Source organism: Sparus aurata, chromosome 21, assembly GCF_900880675.1.
Source record: "Sparus aurata chromosome 21, fSpaAur1.1, whole genome shotgun sequence".
Taxonomy (NCBI): Eukaryota; Metazoa; Chordata; class Actinopteri; order Spariformes; family Sparidae; genus Sparus; species Sparus aurata.
Window position 1 is genome coordinate 875,941 of NC_044207.1, and position 22,800 is coordinate 898,740.

The 22,800-nt window shown below is 40.3% G+C and overlaps 1 protein-coding gene across 1 annotated transcript in view; it reads left to right on the forward strand.

Annotated features, from left to right (window-relative positions):
- ttpa (tocopherol (alpha) transfer protein) overlaps window positions 1–22,800 on the forward strand; it is a 40,362-nt gene that overhangs the window by 15,127 nt on the left and 2,435 nt on the right. The window contains exons 3-4 of the mRNA XM_030403986.1: window positions 6,190–6,343; window positions 20,656–20,849. Coding sequence (XP_030259846.1) covers window positions 6,190–6,343; window positions 20,656–20,849 — 348 coding nt within the window. The remainder of the gene's footprint in view (window positions 1–6,189; window positions 6,344–20,655; window positions 20,850–22,800) is intronic.

Sequence of the window (22,800 nt, forward strand, 5' to 3'; positions counted from 1 at the left end):
CCGTCAGTCCTTCAGTGTCTTATCCTCTGAACGCCACAGGGTGGTGGCTGTAACACACAAGCTGCAGAAAGTTCACTTCCCCTCTAAATTTACTGATACGCGAATAATCTCACATCCCGTTCGCTGTTCAGCTCTCTACTTCAGGCTGCTGCCACAGTAACGTTACACACGGCCGGTCATTTGTTCGTGAAAATCTTGCTATTGATTTGGGGACAATGACATGACTGGATAGTTAGCTAATCGTGTTAGCTAGCATACTGTCAAATTATATTTACTGTCTGTCAAACGTATGCAATGTTATTGACTTTGAATCTTGCTAGCATAATGTTAGCTTTCTGGCTCATGGCTGAGCGGACTAGAATATCTCCCGTTGCCAAGTCGTATCTATGATCCGTCCTATTTACTGGAGGAGTGAACAACGTCTCCGTTGCATAAGAATCTTACGTGAGAGTAATGATTGTTCCAGGTATTAGTCAAACCCTCAGGCGTTACCAGGGAAACTAAGTTATGACTTGTGAAAAACTTTATATTTTGATTGTAAAACGCATGAAAATTTAAATTAATGGTCCAAATTTCTTTTCTTTGGCAAGTGACCATGGTATAAGCGGGATAATGCCCTTCGAGGTGTCCATAAACAGGAGTTAATGGACGACGCGGAGGCCTGCCTCCGCGAAGTCCATTAACTCCTGTTGATGGACACCTCGTCGGGCATTATCCCTTACATATTCAAAGTGATATAGTACTAAGTGGGATACCAGATGTCATCTAGGCCAATTAAAAGTAACAAAATAAACTAATCGTTTACTGCAAACACAATCTGCTTTATTATTATTTTTTTAAATAAACTGCAACACCAAATGTATGAAAACAGACAGTATTAAATACAATAAATTTTAAAAAATCAGACAAATACTAGGTACAAGGTAACACAAATGGTTTATAAATGAAATATTAAGATGAATTAGGTCTGAAAACTATGTAAAAATGTGCAAAATCTTTGGTAAAATGGGACGGGGGCTTCGGCCATCTTGTCTTTTTGGGAATATGAATGTGTCCTCTATAGGCAGTGGCCCTCTTAAAACCTGTTCAGTCCTTTCTGAGTCTGACAGGAAAGAGGGACACTCAGCTGGGTCACCTGGCGGAGCTGCTGATCCCTGCTCCAAACTGGATGCTGATGACGACAAATCAATCTCGATGACCAAAGATGAAGGACCTATAGGGAAATTACAATAATATTTTTGGACACAATTATTCATCTCAGAATATTGAGCAATTATAAAGGCTGTTTTGTTGTTAACTTACCAGGTACAGCTGAGGTTGCAGAAGACACAAAAGGGACAGTGGGCACAGAGGATAGAGATGGACCTAAGATGAAAAACAAGCCAGCCATGTTATAGTCATATTACACTTGAAAATGATGCAGCTTATTTTCTAAATAAAAAAAGTACAGCTAAAGCTTGTAATAAGAAAACAAACTGTGGAACAACTGAAAATTGTTTTGAGAAGTTTTGAAATAATATGGATTTGTGTAAAATCATGTCCCTTGTCATATAATTATATGTTATATTAAAAAAAAATATTCATCTCAGTATGTTCTGCAGTGCACTGAGCAATTAAAGGCTGTTTTGTTGTTAACTTACCAGGTACAGCTGAGGTTGCAGAGAGGACAGTGGGCACAGTGGGAGCAGAGGATAGAGATGGACCTAAGATGAAAAACAAGCTAGCCATGTTATAGTCATATTACACTTGAAAATGATGCAGCTTATTTTCTAAATAAAAAAAGTACAGCTAAAGCTTGTAATAAGAAAACAAACTGTGGAACAACTGAAAATTGTTTTGAGAAGTTTTGAAATAATATGGATTTGTGTAAAATCATGTCCCTTGTCATATAATTATATGTTATATTAAAAAAAAATATTCATCTCAGTATGTTCTGCAGTGCACTGAGCAATTAAAGGCTGTTTTGTTGTTAACTTACCAGGTACAGCTGAGGTTGCAGAGAGGACAGTGGGCACAGTGGGAGCAGAGGATAGAGATGGACCTAAGATGAAAAACAAGCTAGCCATGTTATAGTCATATTACACTTGAAAATGATGCAGCTTATTTTCTAAATAAAAAAAGTACAGCTATAGCTTGTAATAAGAAAACAAACTGTGGAACAACTGAAAATTGTTTTGAGAAGTTTTGAATAATATGGATTTGTGTAAAATCATGTCCCTTGTCATATAATTATATGTTATATAAAAAAAAATATTCATCTCAGTATGTTCTGCAGTGCACTGAGCTATTAAAGGCTGTTTTGTTGTTAACTTACCAGGTAAAGCTGAGGTTGCAGAGAGGACAGTGGGCACAGTGGGAGCAGAGGATAGAGATGGACCTAAGATGAAAAACAAGCTAGCCATGTTATAGTCATATTACACTTGAAAATGATGCAGCTTATTTTCTAAATAAAAAAAGTACAGCTATAGCTTGTAATAAGAAAACAAACTGTGGAACAACTGAAAATTGTTTTGAGAAGTTTTGAATTAATATGGATTTGTGTAAAATCATGTCCCTTGTCATATAATTATATGTTATATAAAAAAAAATATTCATCTCAGTATGTTCTGCAGTGCACTGAGCTATTAAAGGCTGTTTTGTTGTTAACTTACCAGGTAAAGCTGAGGTTGCAGAGAGGACAGTGGTTACAGTGGGAGCAGAGGATAGAGATGGACCTGAGATGAAAAACATATCCCTTGTCATATGATTATATCTTATATTAGTATATCTTAATGAGATAATTTGACTAGAAATTAAATATAGATGGTGACAGTTTTTGATCACCTCATTCATCAGCCTTGGCTGCTCCTGAGGAGGTGGATTGCCCCTGGGCTGAGTCAGTGCCTCCAAAATATTTTAACAGTGCTCCTGGGGAAGTTTCATATAACATATGAGCATATTAGGGAGATGATGTAAAAGGAATATGTTTATTTACTCACATAATTTACTGTGCTCTGCAGCAAACAATTGCAAACAACATACCTCAAACTAGTAAGTTAACTAAATTAATTAATGCAAAACCATATTGCTAGCAAACGTCACCGCGTTTTTAATTAACGTTAGTTATTAAACATTTGCTATCAAACAGTGTTATCAAAAACGTTGTTTTGATGCCAAAAAGCGACCCAGAATAATGTATATACACTGAAAATCAACTTATTCAAAGTATTACACAAACACAAAACGTTAGCTTATTATTCAAGCTATCTAACCTAGTCAGACGTTTTGAACTAATGTTAGCTAGCAAATTTGCTATTATAGGCTAATATATTTGGAACAAAATATCAACAAATGTTACATTACTAAGACATACCTTTTATCTTGTCGTTTTTATCTTTCTTCCTTTTTCTGTTTTCTGCCCCTGAAGGGTAGGTCCTTTTTTGCGACGTCTTTCACCTGTTCCTAGCTCCTGGATGCTGCGTGCGCACTGCATGGTTGGCTGCACTGCACACGTCACTAGCGGAGCTCTGACATATCGAGCAGAGAGGCAGTAGAAAACTACACTCTTTGTTGTTGGTCTTTTTGTTGTTGTTTGTACAAGTATGTACATTTGATAATATATGAATCATCATTACACATGCATGGAAAAAAAAAGTACTTTTTTCTTTTTTAAGTGAATTGCTCTTGGGGGCCCTCTAGTGGTCACAGGGCCCTAAGCAGCTGCTTAGTTCGCTTATGCCTTGGGCCAGCCCTGATCTCTGACAATAACAGCATAGCTGGGTCAGCTGCACCCTCAACACCAGTGATACTCGTGTCTGACCCAGCACGCTGTACACCACTGACGCAACTGGGGACAAAGGCTTTGGTGCTGAACCTGCTCCTGTGCATATAATATTTCAACGATATGTAAAACATAGGCTACCTTACATTTAAACGTCTTCATATCAATAAAGCACTTTGGATATAACAGTCTACCAAGACTGTGAACACAAATATTATTTTGTATTTAGCTTTTGTAAATTTCATTTTAATTTAGCAATGTTAATTCCCACCTGTTTTTTCAATGGCTTGTTTGTAGGCTGCAATCTCAGCCCTCGAATAAGATTGCAGCAAATACCACGTTTCTCGCAGTCGTCGGCTGATGGCGATACTGCTGGGAACGCAGCGTTGATGTTAAAGCTGATGCTTTCCCTGATGCATCACGCTTTGCTTTGCTCATTACACCGGAGCCATATTTACCCTTGATCGTGTGTCTTCTTTCAAGCACCAACTGGGCCAGGAGCAGCAACTGGTCCTGTGACCAATTGGGCTTTCTTGTACGTTTCTTTGTTGTTTCCATTGTTTTCGTTATTGCCATTATCGGAAGAGGTTTGGGTTACTTGAACGGGCTGTCATTCATAGTGTTGCGACATAGTCCTATTGGATAATTGGCCTACGTGGACAACTAACAGGGCAAATGCTGCTTTGCGCATGCATTGCGTAGCCTAAATGACTTTTCAATGGGCTGCCCTGTCACTCAACAACCAATCACCGTTGTCACCGCTTCTAAGTGCGTCCTTATAAAATGACGTCATCCATAGCAACAGAGAGTTACTTCTAGTTTAGGAGTTCACTGTTTTCATAACTAAAAGTAGGCCTCAGCGGCTTTGTGAATTACTTTTAAGAAACGACTCCTACATAAAAACTTTTAGTCCGATTTAGGAGTACTTCTAACGTTAAGATAAAAGTCTTTGTGAGTACGGGCCCAGATGTTCCGCACTGGAAATACGTCCCCCTGTCAGAATGGCACCGACCTCAGGTGTTCAGCGGAATTCTGCAGTGCTGTTCTGCTGTGAAGCTCCAGTACTGTTCTGTGGACTACTGAGGGAGTCCATGAAAGACTTGAGTTTAGATCAGCAGGGAGAACGTCTGTGGTGACACCTCTGACGCCAAGCAACGCTGTCACAGCAAAAATGAAGGTGATCACAACGTAAATGTACATATATATAAATATAAATGTAAATATATGTGTACATATGTATCCCTTTTTAAATGGTCTCCAGCTGTCCTCCGACAGACCTGTGCCTCCTGACGTCACCTACATGTTATATACATGTCAGTACAGCTGTCAGCGTGTCATCAGGCTGCTGCTCAGGTTGGTCTGTGTTGTCCAGCACATTACAGACATTGTTACATCACATAACACTGATGACACCATGTGTGAATAAAGACTCAGCTCTCTGCCCAGTATCACCAAGAGAGTATTTTTACCTCTTTATTGATTAACCAACCGCCTCCTCACTGAGATAAACGCTTTTGCTGCTCTAAGAAGGTTCCAAAGTCACTCCTGACTGAGCTCGGACTCCTTGTTAGAGGTGTTCAGGAAGTCAGAAGTCTGCTTGCTAAATTGGATGAATCTCCTCAACAATGAATTCTTACAAACACATTTCACACTGAACTCTTAGCGGTACATGAACATGAAGTAACATCGACTGGTTTCAATTTCCAGACCAGCACCAGAATTATCGACCAGAGACACGGGGTCCATGACCACAGAGGACATGTGGGACACATACAGTATGACAGGTGTGACTAAAGCAATGAACGAGTTTAGCTCCCTGCTGCTGTATGTGCAGGTTCACTGTCAGCCACAGCTAAAGTTTGGACATCTGGCTGCCATGAAAAACAACGCACCGTTTTAATATTAGAAGTCGGCAGTCAGACAGACGGGTGACATCATAACCTTATATGTTATCATTATCTTGGTGGAATTGTACATGTTTTTTTTTTTTAAGCCAGTCGATGAGATGAAGTGCGGAAGTTGGAAACTGTGGCTGAGTTGAGGTGGATGGATGAAGTGTGTACTGTCTGTCAGTGAAGGTGCGCATGGCTCTTGTCAGACCACTACCTCAGCTCAGTTATCCTTTAGAGCTCAACACGAAGGCGGGGCTGCTTGCTGTCATTTGAAAGCAGCTGGCGCTCAGCCGAGTGGGTCTGAGCTCAGCAGTCTGCAGTGGGACTTGAATCACTGATCCCAAACGGACTCTGGCTCACATTTGCTGCTGTAACATCCAGCAGCCTTGTGTTTTATAACTTTCTGATCTCCAGGAGCATTGACTGTAAGGGTTTGGTCAAAGTAGGTCAAAGGTCATCAAACCGTCTGTGTGACGCTCCTCTGACACACTGGTGTTTCAGCTACACTCACCCTGAACGTTGATGTGTCTTGTGTAGCTCTTACTGAACTACCAGCGGTGGCGGAGGGAGAGTCCTGAGATCAGCTCCTGTCTGTCTCCGTCCTCAGTGCTCGGCCTCCTCAACACGTCATACCACACTGTCCTCCCACAGCGGGACCACGCTGGCAGCAGAGTGCTCATCTACAGGATTGGTCAGTACATCTGTGTGCGTGTGTGTGTGTGTGTGTGTGTGTGTGTGTGTGTGTGAGTGAGTGAGTGTGCATGTGTGTGTGTCTGTGTGTGTGTACATGAATGTGTGTGTGTAGGTGTGTGTGAGTGTGCATGTGTGTGTGTGTAGTTGGTGAGAGTTTTCAACATCACTTCAGCTTCCACTCCTTAACATCCTGTCACGGTGGATTTTCCCAGTTTAAAGGAAAAGGTTGACATTTAATCCAGTGTGTCCTCAGACAGCAGCCAGGCCCCCACGTGAACACTGACTGAGGTCTTCAGTTTGAGAGCTGACAGATGGAGGCAGGGTCATGTTTCCTGTGATTCCCTCATGCTTTGGTAAAAAATTTGAATTTAAAGTGAATGGGAATGGCAGACTCTGACACTAGTCATCAAAACTACCATGTAAAGAATGAATTCCTGAATGTAAACACACTCAGTGACGTGGTGAAAATTATAGAGCATATGGGGTTGGAAAACTTTGAAGGACTCTCATTTTAATTTAAATCTAACTCAACAGTACTGACATTTAAAGATGTAAAACATGTTATTTCTTTAAAATGTAAAATAACTTTTAAAGTATAAAGTTTGCTTGAAAGAACTATTGTTAATTATGGAGATGGAGACAGAGTTGTGAGCCAGTCAGTTGTTTTGACTCATAAAAAAAGGTTCAGAATCAGAATTTCCTTTATTTCTTCATCACAGCAGTCAAAAGACAGTATTGTAATAAATAATAATCTATCTATAAATACAAGGAATCTCTGTCTGTCTGTGTGTGTGTGTATGTGTCTGTTAGTCAAATATCTCTGCGGATAAGGATCACACTGACCCGAGACTTTCAACATGGCTGCTGCGTGGTTCAGTGGTGTGCATCTAAGCATTTGTTTGGACTGCAATGATACTGTGAATAAATTATTTCATAAATGCTTTACAAATTCCGCCGAGCATAGTCCACCGGAGCCACCACGGTCACGTGCGCACCAGAGCCAATCACTGCACACCGTGGCCACGTGCGCACCAGAGCCAATAACTGCACACCGTGGCCACGTGCGCACCAGAGCCAATCACTGCAGAGCTCAAGCCCACGACATACCTGAAGAAACAAGCGGATTTATACCTGCAGCGGCGCAAGCTGGACCAGGATTTTGCCGGCGGTTCGGTCCGTTCTGTTCTGTTCTGTTCTGTGCATCTAAACTGACTGCTGTGGATTAATGAGATTAAACGAGTCCGGACCGAGTCTGTTCGGACTCGTTTAATCTCCGGAGACGCGCGGACAACAAAGTGGAATCGGAATCTGTGGATGTTCATGTGTAGCTAGCCGCTAGCAAGCTGCTAGCTGCTAGCCGCTAGCTACACGGCCCACCTCCCGAGGCGATGGAACGGACCCATGGGCGTGTCCAAAACCGGACCTAGGGTAAATAATGTCTGCCACGCTTTTTCGCGAACATTGCCGTCACGTTTGCTTTGTGTCTGGTGCAGGAAGAAACGGTAAAAACGGGCTTTTGTCACGAAAGTGTCCAAGCAGCAAGTTTCGTTGTTGAGGAACAGGAAGTTGTGGGAGGGACCTAGGCGGATGATTGAGAGGCAACGATAGTCGGTGTGTAGACAGCGATATTGAGAGTTGAGAGATTTGTGACATTTAGCGTGTGTAGTTAGTGTGTTATGTAGTGTTTGGTGTAGTGTGTTTAGTGTGTAGTGGAGTCGGTTTTTTGTTTAATGAGTCAGAATAATGAGGAGAAGCTGAATATGGAGCAGGCAGTGCAGCTCTTCATTCAGCTGGAAGGAGCTCAGGCAGACCTGAGCATTGCCTGCATTTAAATGTAAATAGCTACATATAACTTTGTACATTTTTTAAATGTATGCACAAATTTAGTAAACAACAATTTATATTTGCATTATAAGTAAAAAAATAAAAAAAAATGGTTTGTTAAACATATTTGTGGTTTTCACAGTAAAAAAATCTAACTTTTTCTACTCGGATTTTATGGTTTTTTTTGTGATTTTAGGTCCATTGTGTTAATACAGTTTGTCAAAATGAAAAAAGAACTGTACAGTCACACATGTTGTGCTGAAAATAATGACACCAAGTAAATAGTTTTTAAGGTGAAATATAATGGCAAAATCAAAAATAGTCATAAACAGCCAATTATACCCTGGAATATGGGATTTCACAACAAACCTAAATATCCCTGACGTCCCACCTTCAAACACAGCCTCATTTGGCCATCCATGAAAAAGCTCCTTAACCTCCCACTTTTTTTATAGGAATACACTTTTCTTACGGGCACTGCACTAGTCATATTAAAAGAATAAACAATACAATAAAAAAGAAAAAATACAAAATAGAACTCTCATATACATTGTATATGGATAATGTTTTACACTGTTAATAGTGTAATTGTTGCAGATATGGGTAAGTGAAATTGACCAGTTGACCAGTGACTAACCCAAAAAGCAGAGAAAAAGGGTTCTTTTATGACATAGCGCACAAGCTAGGTCGATTGGGAGCAGTGCTGGTTGTACAGTGTGACAGTATGGAATTAGATTTGTGCCAAAAGAAACAAACAAAACTTCTTAAATGTCAAACAAAAACAGGAATTTGAGAGAACATACAACTCATTTCAAAAATAAAACTTAGAACTTGCAATCAAATAATTTGTCAAATAGTGTAAAATATTGGTCTTTTACTCTTCTAATAATGCATTATTTTGTTTACGGTTCCCTCTGCTGGTTTCTCTCCGCTCAGACTTTTGTGCTGACTCTCAGCTTTGCGCTCTCTCTGCAGCTCTTCCTCGTTTGCGCTCCCTGACTTTTTGTTTGCAGTTTTGGCACAAACCTCTCGGGTGGGCGGGCCTTTTCAGCAGTGTGTCCCCATTGGCTAATTAGTTGTTGACTGACACAGCTCAGTACCTATGTGTAGATAGCTAGCGCGCTAAATGACCCCGGCTTTAAAACGGAGAGAAGAAGAGATGACGACGACAATGAAGAACAATATATGTATGTCGTAACTACTTACACTTCATTCGTTTTTCTTGTTGTGGGTTGTTACTGTTGTTCTTCATTGTCGTCGTCATTTCTTCTTCTCTACGTTTTAAAGCAGGGGTCGTTTAGCGCGCTAGCTACCTACCCATACATACATACTACCCATGTGGTACTTATTACTCTTACTTGAATACATTTCCAAGACAAATATTTTTACTTTTACTCGAGTTAATTTCTAAGAAGGCTGAAAAGTACTCGTTACTTTCAGGTCTGCTCTTTTTTTTTCCTAAAATACTATTGGACACAAGCTGTGTTTGTGAAAGAAGGAAACCTATCACAGTGCACGCTCTCCACTGGGATCTACGTAAAAGTGGAAATACGTCATCCCTCCCCATAAGGATACCACCAAAGTAGCCACGCTCTCAACTGCGTTTGTCAACACAAAACCGCGACAATGGCTGCGTCAGATGTAGTTTTTTGTAAAGCAGCAGGCATGTGATTTTTCGACATGAAAATGCGACCCTCGTGAATCATGCGAATCCGCTTTTTTTGGGGGATGATGTTACACCGGGTCCGTTAAAACCAATAGGTTTTAACAGACCAGGTGTTTATTTGGGACAGGCCTTTAATTCCCTCCTCACAAAAATCCGGGATGAAAATGTCACAAACTTCTCCAGCTTCTCTGTGAGTTCTCTGGCATCCTTCTGGGCACGTTGTCTTCTGCAAGTGAAGTTGTTGCTGCGGAGGAAACGATTCAGCCAACCAGCACACGCTGCAAACTCCTCATCTCTGCTGTCACTCACGGTGGCGTACATTTGTTTCTCCATCGCCCTGATCATTTTGCGGGACACTCTCTCCTGCCGTGCCCGTTTGCTGATAACTCATCCCCGCATGTTTATCTCCAGCTCCTCTCTAGCCTTCTTCCTCCCTCCAGCAGGCAGCCTGGCCCTGTTGCTGTCCTCCGCGGACAGACGCTGAAGCTCCGTTTTATTTTTTCGCCAATCTCTCCCTCTCTTGGGGTCGACAGAGAAACATCTAGCGGCTGCTTCTCCCGAGTTTTCCTCTGCATATTTTAAGACAGAAAGTTTGCTGCACCGGAGCCATTGTGATCATCAGTGTGATGACTGACAGACAGCAGCACGATACGTGAAAAAGGCGAAGAAAAAATCGTACAGTGTCAGTGGTCACGTCTTCTTTCTTGATGTTTTTTTTTTTTTTCTTTTTTTTTTTTTTTTTTTAAATAAATTAGACTCGGCATTAATTTGGAACCGGCGGTTATTTATGAAAATATACACCTCCACCCATTGTTTAAAGGGGAACACATGATGTGTTTTATTATGTGTTTATGTGTTTACAGCTGCTAATGTATGTAACGCTGTTACTGTGATGACACATGACAGTTAAATATTGAATCTGTCTATAATAACCACATCCTGACATGTAACTGTGATTTTTGATAATCTAAGTACTAATAACAACAATTATGACAAAAAATTAACAAAGACTGCAGATCATGATAAGAAGCTGTAACTGGCAGTGAGCTGCTTTCTTTTCTGTTTGCAGTGAAGTGATATACTCCATGACAGAACATTGTAAAATATGATAAATATGATGTATAAAATAACATTTAATGGTAAAAAAAAGTACAGTTGCAGTAGACTTCTATTATAAATATGCATCATATATAGTTCATTATTATTATTATTATTATTATTATTATTATTATTGTTAGCATTTGTCAGTCAAAATCTACCTAGCCAATGGGGACGCTCTGCTGAAAAGGCCCGCCTACCCGAGAGGTTTGTGCTAAAACTGCAAACAAAAAGTCAGAGAGCGCAAACGAGAAAGAGCTGCAGAGAGAGCGCAAAGCTGAGAGTCAGCGCAAAAGTCTGAGTGGAGAGAAACCAGCAGAGGGAACAGTAAACAAAATAATGCATTATTAGAAGAGTAAAAGACCAATATTTTACACTATTTGACAAATTATTTGATTGCAAGTTCTAAGTTTTATTTTTGAAATGAGTTGTATGTTCTCTCAAATTCCTGTTTTTTTTTTACATTTAAGAACTTTTGTTTGTTTATTTTGGCACAAATCTAATTCCATAGCCTGCAGGGGGTGGGACTCCTTCACCAACAGCGATGACAGCGTGTCCATCATTCTGCTCTCTCCCACTACCTGCATTCAATTCCTTCCATTTAAACCCAAGCAATGATGTGTTTATTATACAATCATCATTAGAAACGTACTTCTTTATGTTGATTATATGATTGCTGTAGACCAGGGGAGCCCACCCATTTTTAGCTTGTGAGCTACTTTTCAAATGACCAGGTCAAAATGATCTACCAACTTAAAGAAATACTAAACATCTATTTATTACTGAGTACACTTTATATAACACAATACATAACTGATATTGAGAGAGTAATGTAACCCTTGGTATTGCACATCAAAATTGACAGCAGTAATGCACATAGGCTCCTCTTTTTCAGTCATAGCTGGAAACACCATCGGAATAAAAATGCACAACTGGGCTGTATCGCTGGTGTCTGTAGACTCGTCTAATTGCAGTGAGAAACACTCACAGTCTGCGACGTCTCTCCGAAGCTGCGTTGTCAAATCCTTGGCCATTACCTCACAGCGCTGTGTAACTGGACTCTTTAATAGCTGAAGAGATTTGATTGATGATAATATTTCTGGTTTGTTTTTAAAATCCCAAAACAAGGAGTCAGCTGCCTCAACGAAGGCCTCTTTTATCATCTCTCCATCTTGGAAGGACTTCTTATGCTTAATGATAGAGTGACTCACCCGTGACTATGCTTTGGTGGCGCCCTTTGCTTGTGAATTCTGCTGTGTGAAAAACGACTGTTGTCCAATTAAGTGATTTTAGTTCCCTCACCTTTCTCTTTCTCAGCTCGCTTTTCAGAAGGAAATCAGTGTCGTACTTTTTATGAACAGTTTGAAAGTGCCTCTCAACATTCCCCTTCTTCGGAATAGCAATGGTAGTTCGACAAATCAGACAAATACACTTAGAAAAAAAAGTCCTCCTCCCATTCTGCATGGAAGTGGTATGTTTTTTTTTTTTTTAACTTGGTCCAGCTGCCCCACTCATTTCTTTATATCCCTTCTTTTGTTGATATCAATTGAAGCCGCTAACCAGGTCACTTAGCTCGCTTGTGTTTTGCAGTAGCTAGCACGTTTGCACATGCATGGTGACCTGTGACGTGTGACCCGTACAAGAAGTGATCTAAGACTGGCCGTCCTGTATGTCAATCAGGTGGCATTCATTCATTAATTTTCCTGCTGCTTAACCTAAAAAAAAGAATTGAAATGTCACGCGATCTACCCGCACTACCTTTGTGATCTGCCGGTCGATCGCGATCAACATATTGGGCACCCCTGCTGTAGACATTTCTCACATATTTGAATCATCACTGAAGAGTGTCAAGGGTTACTCATACTCAAAGAACATGCAGAGATCCCCTCCTGACATATTTGAACTTGGATTTAAAACACGTTGCTTTTACTGATAAAGTGTTTCCCCAAGAAGCTGTAATTAAAATCATTTAATTAGAGTTTCAGCAGCTGTTTCCTACTCCACTGTAAATTTAATTCGCAGTTTGTATGTTCAAGTTTCCACATCACACTATGCTAAATACTGGAACAGGATTGGCTGGTAGACCTGCCTCTGCCAGCACAGAGGTGATGTACACTGTCAGTAGATGAATGTGAAAACAGCCTTCATGAGTCAAAACTCTGCACATACACCATTCTTTTTTTTTTTTTTTTAAGATTTATTTATTGACAATGCGCACAAGGTACATTAGCCATTTTTTACAGTGTAAAAGTGAAATGACGAAGATGTAGACAAAAAGGGAGAAAAAAAGAAAAAAGGAAAAAAAAAATACAAAAATACAAAATAAACAAAAACACAGTAAACTGCACTCTTGCAGTTTAGACACCCCACCCCGGCTATGGATTGGTACATTTCACAACACTTGGCCCTCATTAGAGATAAAGAAAAAGCCAAAATAAGAGATGCATACAAGAAGTAGATATGCATGCTTAACTGAGAGGGTTAATTGAATGGAGAAGTGCTAAAAAAAGAGCCCCATATTCTATTACGTATTTCAGGTTTTCTCCTGACATTGTACAGAATTTTCTCTGGCGTGCAGTATGATGAAAGTTCGTTCAGCCAGTGCTTTTGTAAGGGTGGGTTTTCTGATTTCCAGTTCACCAGTGTAAATTTTTTTCCCAGCCGTGCTGGCTAACAACACAAATTATTTCTTATGTTTAGTTACCTTAAGCATGTTGACATCTCCCAAAAGCCACAATTTTTTGATCTCTTGGGATTTCGGTCTCTATAACGTCTGAAACAGTGGCTATAATGAACTTCCAAAAGTCTTCTAGATAGGGACAAGTCCAGAGCATATGGAGTAACTTTCCTTCATTCAGCTTAACACCTTTGGCACATGGCAGAGACATTCCTGTTGATCTTATGGAGTCTGTGTGGGGTGAGATAGGTTCTATGAAAGATATTAAATTGCATTTGTCTATGTTTAGTGGAAATTAGTACCGTTTGGGATCTTTCCTGTTTGTTTTGTCAGTCGACATCTTCATAGTTACAACCTAGGTCTGTCTCCCGCTTGTTTTTAATCGATAATCTGTCATAAATTTGCAAGTTTCTTTTCAAGATGTTGTATATAGAGGATATCAGTCCTCTTGAGGAGGAGAGTCGGGTATCAAGCAGATGCTTCTCAAAAGGGGATTCCTCTGGCAAGTTTGGAAAGTAAGCAGAGTTATCTTGGAGCCAGTGTCTAATTTGAAGGAACTTAAAGTGGTTGTTCTGTGGTAACCTGAATTTAGAGGATAGCTGCTGGAAGCTTGATAGTATGTTGTTACTATATAAGTCACTAACTGTTTAGATCCCTTTCCTGGTCCATTTCTGTAAAGTTCCATCTGCAACAGGGTAAGGAATATTGGGATTATTCCACAAGGGGGTCTTTCTCAGTAAAGAGATATCTAGTTCCAACTCATGCATTATGAGTTTCCTGCCAAGCCCGAAAAGTGCTCAAGATGATGGGGTTTTTTGTTATTAAAGAAAGGTTTTTCTTTGATCCCAAATATCCGAAGGGGATATTTTTTAATGGAGTAGCTTTCAATATATGTTGTTCTATAGAGAGCCATCAGATGTCACTACTCTCAGAGTGTAACCAAGTCCATATTGGACGAAACTGAGATGCCAGATAGTAGCATTTAAAATTAGGAAGGTTCAAGCCTCCTTTAGTATGGTGCTTGGAGAGTAGTAAGCTTTACTCTGGGGTTTTTGTTTCTCCATAAAAAAGAGGAGGTAACTTTGTTGGTCTTATTGAAAAAGCTCTTAGGGACATGAAGAGGGATACATTGAAATAAATAAATAAGTCTTGGCAGCACATTCATTTTAATTATATTTAGTCTACCAATTAACGATAGGGGTAGACCGATCCACCTTTGTGTGTCTGCCTTTTTTTTTTCCTAAAAGGTTCAGGTAGTTGTCTTTAAGTACTTTGTCTCCTTGTTCACGAATATTTATGCCCAGGTATTTAAAGCCACGAGGACATACCTTCAGAGGTTCAACAAGAGTTCCAATATCCAAATCCTGTGTGTTTAAGGGCAGGACTTCGCTTTTTATTGAATTTATTTTGTATCCTGATGCTGCACTATACTCTTGAAGACACTGAAAGAGTGGAGAGACCAAGTCAGCTGGGTCCGTTAAGTGGATCAAGATGTCGTCTGCATAGAGAGAGATTTTATGCTCAGAAGTACCAAATTTGATGCCGGAGACGGCAGCATTAACTCGGATGGTATGAGCAAATGGTTCGATGGCAAGGGAGAATAATAACGGAAAGACACAACAGCCCTGTTGGACCCCTCTAGAAAGTGAGAAGGCGCCCGACAGGACCCCATTAATTAATATTTGTGATTTAGGTGCCTTGAAAAGTGTTTTAACATAGTGAATGAATTTTACATAAAAATTCATAGTTGCAAGTGTTTGAAATAGAAAGGTAGGTTTGATCCTGTCAAACGCCTTCTCAGCGTCCATTGATATTATCAGCGTAGGCTCTTTTGTCATCTGTGCAGAATCAATTTTATGAAATAAACGGCAGACATCATCTGACCCTTGCCTATTCCTGATGAGACTTAATCAAGACTTAAGGGCCTGTAGGAGCTAAAGGTTTTGGTTATAGTGTGATGGTAGCTAATTCGAGAGAGCTGGGCAGAGTCTGATTATTCAAAGCTTCCATGATCATGTTTGTGAGCGGTGACAGCAGCCTATCTGAAAAGGTCTTAAAATATTCAATGGGAAAGCCGCCTGGCCCCGGGGCCTTGTTGTTCTGCAGAGATTTCATGGCCAGGAGGACCTCTTTCTCAGTTATATCAGCATCTAACCTGCTTTTATCTGTGGCATTTATCTGTGGGAGATCAAGACGTTCCAGAAATCGCTCTGCTGCGATGTTATTGTTATTATGTTCTGATTTGTACAGTGTTTCGTAAAAATTTTGAAATTCTGCATTGATCTCCAATGGGTCAGTCAGAGACCTGCCATCATCAGTAATTACTGAATATATTATTTTATCTGATTTTTCCTTCTTGATTTGCCATGCTAGTAATTTACCAGTTTTATTGTCATACTCATAATAGTGGTACTTGGTCCTAGCTAAAGCTGCTTCGGCCTTGGTAGTGCATAAATTATTATACTGTATTTGTTTCCCAGTCAAAGAATTTAAAATATCCATTCTTTTGGTTTCAGAATGTTTTTGTTCAAGTATTCTAATTTCTTCATCTAATTTTGTCAATTCTTTTCTCCTTTCTCTTGATTTATATGTACTGTAGGACAAAATACATCCCCTCATGAATGCCTTAAGAGCTTCCCATATAATTGCATTGGAGGCAGAGTTCACGTTGGTTTCGAGGAACAGATCAATTTGAGTGTTCATATATGTTATGAATTCTGGGTCTTTCAGCATAAATGTTTTAAATCTCCATCTTTGCGGGGATGGCTGTACCGGATCAAGGTTATCTTGATGGGATTATGATCTGAAAGTGCAGCAGTCAAGTATGTACAATCCTTTATCCTGCTAATTATCTGTTGGGGAGCTAAAAACATATCTATTCTGGAATAGGATTTATGAACGTTAGAGAAAAAGGAGAAATCTTTCTTATTAGGATTGAGAGTGTGCCAGACATCACACAGCCCCAATTCTTTTATGCCATGGTTCAAAATCACGGCTGCCTTTGTTGGCGTGGGTGATTTAGGCAAGGAACGGTCCATAGTTGGGTTAAAGGCCAAGTTAAAATTGCCGTCAATAAGGCAGTGTCCCTGAGCTGCAGCAATCCTTAGGACTAGATCATTTAAAAAAAGAGGATCATCATGATTGGGGCCGTAAATAATTATCAATGTCACCCTATTTGTATTAAAAACATAGTCAATGAGCAAGAATCTGCCAGACTTGTCTTTTTCAACTGAGTTCAATTTGAGCCTTATATTCTTGTTTATAAGCACAGCGACTCCTCTAGTATTAGATGTGAATGAAGAAAAAAAGACATGACCAACCCAGTCCCTCCTAAGTTTCAAGTGTTCTAGGTCGGTGAGATGTGTCTCCTGAATGAATGCGATACTTGTGTATAGTTTCTTTAAGTAACTAAGACTTTTTTTTCCTCTTTATGGGTGTGTTAATTCCCTTCATATTCCATGATACACAGTTTAGATGATTATCCATGTTTGTGTGTGATTACTTGTTAAGTGCTGACCATACAGCATGGGCCTAAGTGTTGTGTTATCTGGAAATATTGGAGTATATATGCGTTCAGTGTACCAATCCATCCCCCCCAAAAAACCCAGCCTAAAAACTTACCCTTCATACCTATTTGGTAGCCTCAACAGTTACTGTAGATCTTAAACTAAACGACCTCTATCCTTCATGTTAGGGAGCTGAAAAACACGTATAGCTCCTTTTATAATGAGCGAGAGAGGAAATAAAAAATAATAAAAAAAGAAAAACGGTGACAGATAGTTAGTTAACAAATCAGTCCTATAGCTTATCAGATGTGGCAGAGCTACAAGTTCACATCAGAAGTAAATAGTCCAATTAAAATATGCCATCCTTAAACATTGAAAGTCATAATATGGTGCATTAAATGAGATCAGAGGATGGTAATGACTTACTCAGTTGCTCCATTAGATAAAACACAAGTCCCGTGGCCTGGATGTCCGGTAAATTATCCAGTAGAAGATGTGACAGAACATCAAAATCTATTTCTCCAGTTGGCGCAAAAAGTCCATAACCTCGGCGGGCGAAGTGAACCACTTGGCGGCTCCCTCATGCGAGATGCAGAGCCTGGTTGGATGGTGGAGACTGTACTCGAAGCCCTTCTCCCGCAGCGTCTTTTTCACCGGCTTGAATGCATCCTTCTTTCGCTGTGTCTCAGCGCTGCAGTCGGCATAGATGTAGATCCTTCTGTTTTCGAGGAAGATCTCCTTCATTTCCCTGGCTCAGCACCTTTACTTTGTTTTTAAAGTTGAGGAATCTAGCTATCAGTGGTCTGGTCTTATCTGCGGCTTTACCGAGTTGATGACATCTCTCGATGACAACAGGTCTGTTGAAGGTGATGGGATGGAGGATCTGTGGGATAATCCGCTCGAGGAAACCAGTGGCATCCCGGCCCTCAGTTTTTTCCAGTATGTTGAAGATTCGTATATTATTTCTCCTGCTCCTGTCCTCGAGATCATCCAATTTCTCTTTTACATATCGAAGCTCTTTCTCTGTTTTGTTCAGCCGCATGAGAGCGTCACTCACGTTGTCCTTGTTAGCCGCGACCCATCCTCCCATCTACTCAACTTGCTCCGACAAAGTTGAAAGTGATGTTTCAATCTTCGTGAGTGTGTTTTGGATATTAGTGGTCTTGGTGTCAATCTGCTTGGACAAGTCCTCTTTGCTTTCTCTTATCGCCATCATCACGGTTTCGAGCGAGAGGCTTTTTTCTTTTCCAGCCGCCATTATCGAAAGAGATTGTTTGGTCCTGTCGAGATTTTCTAGTGAAAGTGCCTTTCTCCCACGAAGTTTGTACTGTGCCATGCAAGTACCTGATCTGTTGGATCTTTCTTAGCTTGGGTTGACGAGGTATCAGGTGAAAAAGTCCAATATTAAAGTAACTGAGAGGCTAGCTAGCGGAGCTCACTATTGCATGACCGTCCTCGGCGCTTGCTAACCGGAAGTTCGCGCATACACCATTCTAACCAGCGGAGCTCAAACATTGTTCTAACTAGGGATGTCCCGATCCGATCACGTGATTGGAAATCGGGGCTGATCACGTGGTTTCAGACTCGATTGGAATCGGACGTTACATCTCGATCAGGGATCGGATATATATGTATATTTATTCTCATTATTTTTTATTAGATCTATAATATTTCAAAACAAATGGGAAAAATGTGTCTGCGCAAGGCACGGATCAGATATTGGTAAACATAATGACCGGCCACCGCTGTCAATGTTTTTTGTGCCTCTGATTCATGTCTTCATGTCACGCCGCAAGCAGTTCATTCATTTGTCACAACGGAACTTCATTGAAAGCAGAGCTCCACCAAAGAGCCTGCAATCGTTGCGGAAGGTTATCTGATGCGTCAGCGTTTCACCTATATGCATTCTGCTGCTGGATTTTCAGCACCGCTGCAAAAAAAAAAAAAAAAGAAGACATGATTTTTGTAGGTTTAATATCGCGGGCCAATGGCGAATTTAAGTTGTACACAGTGAAAGCACTACACCCTAAGTTGTCTTGAAATTGATTATTATTGTCATTACTGCTATTTGTATAATTTCTACAAGTCACCGTTTAAGTCGAGTGACTGAAATCCTCGTCATCCTATTCAAAGGCTGCAACAGGAGACTCATTGAACCGGGGTGAAGTTAGTTTCAGGTTGGATATTCTGCGGATATTCACTCGGGTCCAACCGCGACTTTACTGAGGTTCACCCAGTGTTAGCAGCAGGAGGACGGTCAGCTCACCTGCCAGAGCCTCGCGCTGAATCACTGAAAACTGATTTAGGGACCGTCATTAAATTACTTTGCGTAAATATATTAATACAAAATAATTGCATTTTTTTTTATATCTTCTATGTCATGTGACCCAGTGACTCCAATCCAGCAGCAGATTCTATTAGTAAACTGGAGAAATGAGACAGAGCTCTTTCTATTGTATTTTAGTGCTTCCTCAATGAATATGAATATGCAGAAATTGTGATTTTTTTTCCCAATAGCTTCCATGTCATGTGGCCCACTGACTTCTGAAACAGATTCTGTTTCCATAAAAAATCTATAATAATAATAAAAAATGGTAAAAAAAAAGTTCTCTAATGCTCAAGAGGTTGGACGTGTGGGGCGTACTATTGATTTCAGGACAACGGGACAAAAAAAATGTAAAGAGCGACAGTGGAAAAGTATACTTTCCTGCTTTTTTGTCCTTTGCCAATCACACCTATGATAAGTGTTAAATTATAAGATAAGGTGAACAAAATAAAAAATAAGGGACATCCTGGATCTGTTTCTTCGCTCTTCTTCATTTTTTTAATGTATTATAGAAGTATTGGATCGGGACTCGGTATCAGCAGATACTCAAAATCAAATGACTCGGACTCGGGGGCAAAAAAAACTGATCAGGACATCCCAAGTTCTAACCCTACCTGTCACAAAAACATAGTCTTGACAGGAACGGGACTCTAACAAGCAGACAGAGTGGATCATTGAACAGCTAAAGAGGCAGACATTTGTCTCAGGAGTTGGTGGTGACCAAACCAGAGATAAAAGGAAATTGAGTTTATGATTTACATGTAGACACAAACACCTGTCCAAATGAGCCTTTCTGTTGCTTCATGTCTTTTGAGTGTGAGAATGATTGACAATAAAATCAACGAAGAGCTGGATACTGGATGTCACAGGGTGTCCTTCCATATTAATACAAATTTGCAATCCCAGCTTATAAGCAGAAATTTGTTTTTCTTAATGGTTCTCGTCAGTATGGCTTTGTTTACTGCATGTGTGCATCAGTGTTTCCATCCATACACAGCAGATATCCACAGCAGAGGCTCTGATTCATAGTTTTATATATATATTATATAGTTTCTATATTCACTGAACATCACATACTCCTGTTGACCTGTCTAGAGCTACAAACTCAATCAAAGGAACAAGGAGACATTTTAAAGACTGATTGTAGTCCAGAGCTCAGTAACTCGTGTCTAACAGTGTGTGTGTGTGTGTGTGTGTATGTGTGTGTGTGCAGGGCAGTGGAACCCTAAAGAATGGTCAGCCTTCCAGGTCTTCAGGGTCAGCCTGATGACATCAGAGATCATCTCCATGGAGACAGAGACGCAGAGGTGGGGTCTGAAGGTCATATTTGACCTGCAGGGTTGGAGTTTAGGTCACGCCCTGCAGATTAACCCCTCCCTCGCCAGAAAGATATCCTCTGTACTTTCGGTAGGTCTCCCTGCATGCTTCTGATCATTCCATTCCATTATTGTACATTATTACATTACATCATAGTCAGTATAACTGCTTCTCTAAAGCTACGATGCTGTGTTTCAATGTAAGTTGTTTTTATTGTTATGCAGATGACACATAACACTTAATAACAGAAGCAAAAAGAGAAGAACTTGAGCTTCAGGTGTCAGCTAACTTCATTATGACATCAAAATGTCACTCACCCGCAAATACAACCAGGTCATCGTTACTGTGACAGGCACAGTCACACAGTTGAATTTGTTGTTTGTTTAGTACATGTTGCAGAGTACCTTGCACTTGTGTATCTGGGCCCGTATTCACAAAGACTTTTATCTAAACGTTAGGAGTACTCCTAAATCGGGCTAAAAGTTTTTAGGTAGGAGTCTTTTCTTAAAAGTAATTCACAAAGCCGCTGAGACCAACTTTTAGTTATGAAAACAGTGAACTCCTAAACTAGAAGTAACTCTCTGTTGCTATGGATGACGTCATTTTATTAGGACGCACTTAGAAGCGGTGACAACGGTGATTGGTTGTTGAGTGACAGGGCAGCCCATTGAAAAGTCATTTAGGCTACGCGATGCATGAAGTGAAAATAAGGAAGTTGCCTACAAGCCCATGACAAAGCCTATGAAAACATATTGGATAAAGAAATGTGTTTATGAGGAGAATTAATTAACCCCCCCCCAAACAAAAATGCTTCGGACAAAAATGACAAATTAGAAGATTGCGATGAAAAACGTGAATAAAAGCGGCATTTGCTCAAAAAGCTGCGTCAAACCACTCTCCATTAAAATTCGGGAATCGTGTGTTGATCCGGCCCATTTCGCAACAATGTCCAGTATATTGTAACGTGTGTCAAAGACAATTTGTGTATTGCTAGAATGCAACTTTTTCCGATTGACAAAAGCTTTATTCACATGGGACTAGTATAATGTGGGGACCTTGTAATAATTGCGGAGGTCGTCTGTGATCTTAATCCCGTGCAAATCTGCCACGTTCGTAATTTGTAAAGTAAAAATTCCACCGTGAATTACCTACCATATTTAACCAAACACAGAGGTCATTTGATAATATTAGTCCCGTGTGAATCGGCATCCCTGTGATTTGGGGTCGTTTTTTGTTTTTCTTAAGGTTTTTTGTGTTTTCCACACCTTTTTTGTGCCTTTTTCCTGGTCGAGAATTATGGAGGCTCCATTGGGAATTATAAAATAAAGTTTTGACAGCATTTTGGGTGCAAATTCAGGAGGCTCATCAGAAGAGCAAAATCTCAAAAGATGATTAGATGGATTACATGCATGGCAGCATGCGGTAAGGAACATCTTTCAACAGGCTCACCAGTTATCATATTAAAAATATCCATATCTAACCGTTGTGCTGCTCCAGCAAGGGCTCCGGTGCGATCGACCCAGTGGATAATGTCAGTAAATTCGAGTTAAAACACAGACTTCGCTTATCATGTGCGAATGCGCCGCACGAAACACGGACGTGGTGGGATAATTTCTAAATCACTTGAGGTCCCCAGGTAATACTAGTCCCGTGCGAAGAGCTGCATTTTCCCCGTAAACAAATACTGGAGTGTTGCCAAACATTTTAACTCTGGCGTTATTGGATTGTTTCAGTTGGTTGGGGACGTTATTGCATCCCTCACCAACTCAACCACAACTCCAATCCCTTCGCGGTCCATCCAACATCGTTTTAATAATTCCCTGTCATTTAGCGTCTCCAAAACATTCGGCTGTGACCAGGTCTTGGTGAGTTAGGAGTCCTCTGGACTACTTCTAAGGTCTCCCAGACTTAGGTGCTACTTTTAGGCTTAAAATGTTTTGTGAATTACTCTTATTTTCAAAAATTAGGAGTCCTAAAGTTACGACTGACACGCCCATTATTTTTAGGAGTTGCTCCTAAATTCGCCTGTTAGGAGCTACTT